Here is a 7449-nt window from a genome sequence, read left to right as displayed (position 1 = left end):
GAGAGAGAGAGAGAGAGAGAGAGAGAGAGAACGGGAACAACACAAGGGCTAGAGAGGAAGAATCCAATTATTTTTTCTCGCCACCAAGACTCTCTATACCAGGCGCCCTCCTCTCCCTTCACCTGCCTCACCTGTTCCTATACTCCCTACCGTGCCCACAAACCCGCCCTGTCACCCTGTCAACGCTACGGTCCCAAATATCCTGCCCCCGTAACCCTATCATTTTTTTCAATATTGTTACTGTTTTGTCCCTATCAATCTCTCGGTTCTGTTCAATATTGCTACCCTGTTTTACCTTTGCCATTTGCTAAACGTATGCGAAGTATTCCCTGTTACTCTCCCTGTCGATGTTATTTATGTCTTTCTTTTTTTTGTATATTGTTACATTCTTTTAGCTCTCTGCCACCCTGTCGGAGATCTGCTAATGCCTCCCTTGTTTGTTTATTGCATTCATTTACCTTAGGCATCTTCCGGTAAGCAGGTCTTTTCTTCCCATCCTTGCCGTGTCCTTGCTTCCACTCTCTCCTACTGCTCTCACTCCCCTGCTACTTCCTACAACTCTACAGCTCTCACCTTCCCTTCTCAATTTCACCCTATACCACCTACACCCTCTTCACTTCCCTGCCTCACCCTACACCCTCACTTCCTTAAGCCTTCCTGAACCCAAATCCCTTTCCACTTCACCTAACATCACATCAGTGTATATTTCACCCTTAAACTGTCCCTAAACAAATTTTCTGGACGTTTCTCCCTTATAGCAGTCTCTCCCTTACGCGATTTCCCTCTCCCCTGCTTCTTATCACACAGCGGCCTCGTCACAGCGGGAGGAAGGGTGAAAAGGATGACAGGCGTGAGTGGGTGACGGCTACACTCTGGGTCAGTTAGCGCCACTCAAAAGTAGTCAGGTTTAACTCCCTGGTCGTGTCCACTTGACCGTGTACAATAAAGTGTTGAGTCGTGTTTCTCTTTAGTTATGTTGACTTGCTGAGCTTAAACGAATTTGCTGTACTGTGTTTACTGCTGGTGGGGGAGAGAGAGAGAGAGAGAGAGAGAGAGAGAGAGAGAGAGAGAGAGAGAGAGAGAGAGAGAGAGAGAGAGAGAGAGAGAGAGAGAGAGAGAGAGAGAGAGAGAGAGAGAATCTGAGTCATCCTTGTACTTCTAATATTCAAGTATCCCTAAATATATTCAACCCTTGAGAGAGAGAGAGAGAGAGAGAGAGAGAGAGAGAGAGAGAGAGAGAGAGAGAGAGAGAGAGAGAGAGAGAGAGAGAGAGAGAGAGAGAGAGAGAGAGAGAGAGAGAGAGAAGAATCCAAACGCCCCCTAGTGCCCCCAATCCCCCTCAACCAACCTCTACCCACCCATTCTCTACATGTAACGTTTCAATATATATTCACTTTGACACGAGTCGCTCCCGTCCACCCAACCCGACGCCTTCCCCTGCCCCCCACACGCCCTCCTCCTCGCCCTGATCGCAGCCCTAACCCTCTCCAACACGCACCACCACCACTTTTCAACCTGATGCACTCAACCCGAGGGCGTGAGTCGGGCGAGGCATGTTGGTTTGCGACACGGTAGAGAAAAGTCACAGTTTTCCTCTCTCTTTTCTTTTTTCTCTCTCCCTCTCTTTTTACACGCCCTCCCTCCCTCCCTTCTTTCCTCGTCGTGGTCAAAATGGTGAGTGAGGTGGAAGATGGGGACGTGATGGTGCTGGTGGATTAGATGGGATGTGGTAGTGGGTGGATGGTTAATGTGGTGTCTCATGTCGCGGCGGTGGGTGTGGTAACAGCGAGGTAAGTCTAATACGTGGGCGTGGTGGAACTGACTCTTACCCAGCGGTGGCGTGTGATCGCTGCAGGGGCGGCCGCGTGGTCCTCCGCAGCAAGGGCGAGCCGGGGTCCGAGATGGTGCTCTTTCTCCGCACAGGTGAGATGCCCCCGTGCAGGGTGGGTGTGGGGGAGCCCCGAGCCGGCAGGGGAGAGGCGCGGGAGATGGGCGAGGCGTGTATATGGCTTGGAGAGGCATGGGCGGGACTGGGAGAAGAGCGGGCGGACTGGGTGAAGGCGACTGGGGGATGGACGGGGGAGCGGGGCACGGGTGAGTGTCGGGGCACGGGGGATGTGGCGCAGGAGGAGGACACTGAGGATGAGAGGGAGGATCGTGGTCCCGGGGAGTGGGGTGGCACCAACGCAGCGGGGGAGGTGGGCGGCACCTGGGGCGACATCCGGCCCGTCAGGCCCAGCACGGCGCCCCCCGGGGACAGCCGCGGCGAGGGCGGCGGGTACAGGTCTGAGGGGGAGTTCTGGGAGCCGCTGGAGCCTGGCCCGCTGGTGGCGCCGCTGGTGGTGGAGGAGGACTGGGAGGCCGAGGAGCCATCAGTGCCCGGCGGAGGGTAGGTGTTGCTCCGCGCCTCCCGCAGGTTGACGCGCGGCACGTCCAGGCTGTACTTGTAGTTGGCTGAGTGCAGCACGTGGGCGGGGCGCGCCGCCAGGCTCGACGCCAGGGTGGAGTTGACCTGAGGGCTAGGGCTGCCTGGCACGGGGGAGGTGGAAGAAGCAGGTCCTGCCCCGCACGCCTCGTGGTGAGGGGCGGGAGGCAAGATGCGGCCGCTGCCCACGCCCCCGATGGTGTGGTGGCGCGGCAGGCCGGGCAGTTGGCGGGGATGCTGGTGTCCGCTGAGGGCAGCCGCGTGGGAGAAGTGCCCCGGTGGACGATTGGCGGGCGGGGAGGAGTGAGGGGACTGTGAGAGGAGGGCAGGGTGAGAGGAGTGGTGTGGGTGGATGTCGGGCGGGGGTGGGTGAGGCCCATGCAGGATTGGGTGAGAAGAGTGGTGACTTTGGCCGTCATTCTGCACATGGTGAGCGTGAAGGGCGGGAAGGGAGCGATGTGAGGGCGGGCCGGGAGTGGGCGGCAGCTGGGCGTGGTGCTGGTGTGATGGGAGGCAGGGCGGGATGCTGTACTGAGACACCGGGGGCGTCAGGGGCGGCGACGAGGTGGAGCCCAGGGAGCGGGAAGCCACCAGGCGACGAGCGGGTGTGGTGGGCGGCGTGGGTGTGGGTGAGAGGCCTGCCGTGGGTGGAGGGGTGGGTGCGGGTGGGGGACTGACGCCCGGCACATTGTGTGGGGTGGGCGAGCACCGCAGGGGAAGCTTCCGCATGTTGGGCGGGGATGGGCGAGGGCTGCCCGGCGGGCGGGGGACTTCACATGCCGGGGACCAACGCCCGGTGACACCACAACACCGCTGCAGCGCCACCACCGCCGCCGTCGACCACAACACAACACAACACTGTGACCCCGCCGATCAGACAACACCAGTGGGTGCTGGTGAAACTCAGCGCCCAACCCGGTGGTGATCAGCTGCCCGCGCCACTATTGTCCTTTCGAGGTCACTTGAGGTGGTCACTTAGCACTTGGTGCCCTCAGCTCGCGCCAGCACCGTCACTCTCCAGCGGGGCTCAGGCAGCTCGTCACGCTCACTTGCATCCTCTTGGGGCTATCCTGCACGTCCTTCAAGGCCCTTGCGTGCCTCACACAAGCCTCCTCTCCTCCTCCTTAAGTCATCTGGTTTCCTGTACGTCAGTTGTGCCGGCAGTCACTGGCGGTGGTGTCCAGGGACAAGACTTGTCTCAGTTAGTCAGCGTGACTCGGACGCCGCACCTCTAACAGCGTCTCGGGAAGGAGACAGAGTCACTCCAAACAGGTGGAGCACAAGTACAAAGAGTTCACAGCCATGTATCAAAAGGTAAAAAGGTAGATTGTCTAGTGCGTTACTCTACGGTCGTACAAAAAGTAAGAAATGATCACAGAGACAGACGTGGTGCAGCAGTGAAAGTAGAGCCGAGGATGGAGGGATGAGGTGCTCCAGGTGAGGCGGCCGCACACCTGCCGCCTCACAGCCACCATGTCCCGGGGATCACCGAGTGGCCCGCCGCGACGGTCACTACTGCTGGAGGGAGAGTGTACGCCGCAGGTGCGCTGAGGTGAGGCCCACCGGGCAGCAGGTGCGGGGCGGGGGCCCGGTGGGGGACACACTCACGTGCTGGTGCTGGCGGGTCACCGCGGCCGGCACTCCCGGGCCCGCTCCACCCTACCATCCACCTGCTGCCTGCAGCCCGGCGTCCCCCGCCCGGACGACGATTCCTGCCCACCTGCCGGCCAGGTGAGGCGGCGTCAGGTGAGGGACAACCTGACGGAGTTGCCGCAATGCGACGGTGGAGGCGAGGCCGAGGCAGCGCCCGGTGGCTGGCGGTAGGAGGAGCCAGGCCCGGAGCCGCCGAGGGCAGCGCCTGCACGACCCACTCCACCTGTGCAGGACGCGGCTGCTGGCGCGGCGGAGGGAGCGTGGCGGTGACGGCGGCGGCAGAAGCGGCGGCAGCGACAGAGACAGTGTCAGTGCCGCGGCGGAGGCGCCACTGGAACGACTGCCGCCATGTGCGCCAGGACCACCGCGCGGTGCCACACAGCGCTCGCTTGCGCCGGTTATTTCTAGTCACAGGAGGCTGGCGGTGCCTGCGCCCAGCGGGCCTCCCTCAGCAGCCGTCCACAGCAACACCACACTCAGCGGCTCAGCCTGCACCCACTTCCCAACAAGCGGGAGGAAAAACCGTCAAAAAGTGGTGTGTTGGCAGCAGAGCGAGGCAGGGGTGTACTGCCACCTGCTCGGGGCCGCCGCTCCTGCTGTTACCGCCGCCTGCTGACCCAAACTTAACGCCACCCTCCACACACACTGACCAGCGGCCGCCTCGCCCAAGACACTGCATAAATCAATAACAAGATGAACTACCAATATGTGGCTTGAGTGGCCCGCCCACCCTCCCTCTAGACTACCACGACCCCCCTGCCTCCCTCCCTCCCTACACAAAAGCAGCAGATGTGTTGCAGCGCGCGGCAGACGGCGGGCGGCGGGTCGTCGTGCCGGTGGCAGCCGCGGCCTGGAGGAGCAGCCGGGTTCTGGAAGTGTCGCCCTCCACACCTCGCCCTCCACCTGCCGCCCCTCCCTGCACGACCCGCGCCTCGCCCCTGCCACGGAGGCCCGATGAGGTGTAGGTGTGTTCGCTACTCCACGGAGGTAGTCACACGCCCATCTGGAACACACACACGCACACAAACGTACACACAAACGTACACACGCACATACACGCACACAGCCAGCCATCCGCCGATCGATGCCCGTGCACGAGGCCAGAATGTTAACAGGCGATTTTTACTACGCTTAGAGGGTCATTTTGAAGGCCGACCCGAGACTCACAGTATCAATTCACCGTGCCCAAAGTTCTCTCAGGAAATTAGTCAAGGGTGAGTGGTTCCTACGCGGCTTTTGGGGGAGGGGAGGGGGGCACACACCTCCAAGCCTCATTAGTTCACGCGGGGAAGGGGGGGAAGGAGGAGGGAGGGAGGGAGACAGAAGGGGAAGGAGTGGAGGACATATAATAAACAGGGGTGTGGAGTAAGGCGTGGAATGAGGAGTAAGGGAGGGATGGGATAAATGAACAGGGAAGGACGGACGGACGGATGGAAGGATGGAAGGAAAGGAAGAACGAAGGAGGGAAAAAACGCACCTTTGGCACCCTCTCCCTCCTTTCTTACTTTGCTCATGACAGTTTCGTCCATTTTCTCGTGACACACACACACACACTCACACACACACACACACACACACACACACACACACACACACACACACACACACACACACACACACACACTACCTGTAGAGCAAGCCCCATCTTCCCTTTTTCATCTTGACCCCCACCACCCCTTCCCCATCACCACCACATTCAAGTTGCTCAAAAGAAAGAAAATACTCAAAAGACACCACAACCTCCTCCTCCTCCTCCTCCTGCTGCTGCTGCTGCTGCTGCTGCTGCTGCTGCTGCACCTGACCTCACCTGACCTCAGTCCCGCGGCAAAAAGGGAGCCAGAGATTGGTGGAGAAAATAAGAGGATTTATTATAACGGAAGAGGAAAGATATCAAGTCTGTAACTTAGACATTTTGGATTTAACGGGAAAATCTCCTGCCACTACTGGTTACACACACACACACACACACACACACACACACACACACACACCTAGCAGAAAACATTCATGTGTACGCAATGAAGACAGGTGTTCCCGTACCCTATTTTACCTGTACCTGCCTCTTACCTGCATGCCTATCTCTCTCTCTCTCTCTCTCTCTCTCTCTCTCTCTCTCTCTCTCTCTCTCTCTCTCTCTCTCTCTCTCTCTCTCTCTCTCTCTCCTTCCACTCTGTTTCCTTTTCCGACACTCTCGTTTCTTTATTACTTTCCTTCTCTTCCTCTATTTTACCAGTCCCTAAATGTTTACCTACCTTTATTCCTTCCTTTCACTCTTCATTCTCTCTCTCAACTCTTTTGTCTTCCTTTCCTCACCTACCTTCCTTCCTTTTACTTCTTCCACGTTCATTCAAATATTACTTCCTTTCATCCACTTATCTTTTTCCCACCATTCCCTATTCCTTTACCTTCAGCTACCTGTCTACCTTTCAATCTTCGTTATCTTCTCTTGCTACTCTTACATCTCAACCACTCACTCTTGTCTTTTTTTTTTTCACTCTTCCCTACCTTATCTACCTTCTGTCTCTCCGATACTCCCTCCTTCCCTTGCCTTCCTTACCTTAACCTATCTACTTTCCTTTCTAACCCATCTTCCCCCTCTCAGACACTCCCTCCTTCCTTTCGTTCCCTTCCCTTCCTCTTCGTACTCTTCTTTGTAGCTTTTTCTTCTTTTTTTTTTGTCTCATCAGTACCTATAATCTTTTACCCTTTTCTTTTTTAACTTCATGCTCAATAACCACCTGTAGCTCACACTAGTCATTAGCCAGGGAGAAAAAAAAGTTACCCACGTGTACTTTAATTCTTTTCTCCCTCAGGTAACAATAAGGTCAGGCAGAAAAGGTCACTGATACTACGCATGTACAATCCCTCCCTCCCCCATCACACCCACGGATACCCCCTCCTCCTCCATGCCACCACTGCCACTACTTCCACCTCCACCACTACTCCACCTCCACCACCACTACCTCCACAACACACGCGCAACACACCTCCATCATCCGCTCCCCAGCCAGTCCTTCTCCCCCTTTAATCCACACGCACGCATCCCCACAAATCACATCCACACATCCACTCACTCCGGCACACCCCTCCTCTTCAGTACCGCCCCTCACCCCTTCCATACGCGAGTCTCCCCTTTATCACCCCCCACCACACCACAGGGACGAAACCCTCCGCCCCTACCAATATTGAGGTCGCCATCCTCCCACCCCCTACCTTTACTGTTTTGCCTAATCGGCCGAACTGCACACGAGTCGGAGATTAGAGAGAGAGAGAGAGAGAGAGAGAGAGAGAGAGAGAGAGAGAGAGAGAGAGAGAGAGAGAGAGAGAGAGAGAGAGAGAGAGAGAGAGAGAGAGAGAGAGAGAGAGAGAGA

General features: G+C 57.3%; 1 protein-coding gene across 5 annotated transcripts in view; it reads right to left on the bottom strand.

Moving 5' to 3' along the window:
• LOC135109673 (SRSF protein kinase 1-like) overlaps nt 1-4725 on the bottom strand; it is a 117539-nt gene extending 112814 nt beyond the window's left edge. For 2 of the 5 annotated variants that reach the window (XM_064021203.1, XM_064021206.1), the window contains exon 1: nt 1830-4723. In XM_064021203.1, the coding sequence (XP_063877273.1) occupies nt 1830-3154 (1325 nt within the window). In that variant the 5' untranslated portion in view covers nt 3155-4723. Of the gene's footprint in view, nt 1-1829 lie in introns of all 5 variants that reach the window. The other 3 variants (XM_064021208.1, XM_064021205.1, XM_064021204.1) reach the window with 3 other exon arrangements.
• Between the last annotated feature and the right edge of the window lie 2724 nt (nt 4726-7449).

Source organism: Scylla paramamosain, chromosome 19, assembly GCF_035594125.1.
Source record: "Scylla paramamosain isolate STU-SP2022 chromosome 19, ASM3559412v1, whole genome shotgun sequence".
NCBI classification, from domain to species: domain Eukaryota; kingdom Metazoa; phylum Arthropoda; class Malacostraca; order Decapoda; family Portunidae; genus Scylla; species Scylla paramamosain.
This window is presented reverse-complemented; position numbering and strand designations above follow the sequence as displayed.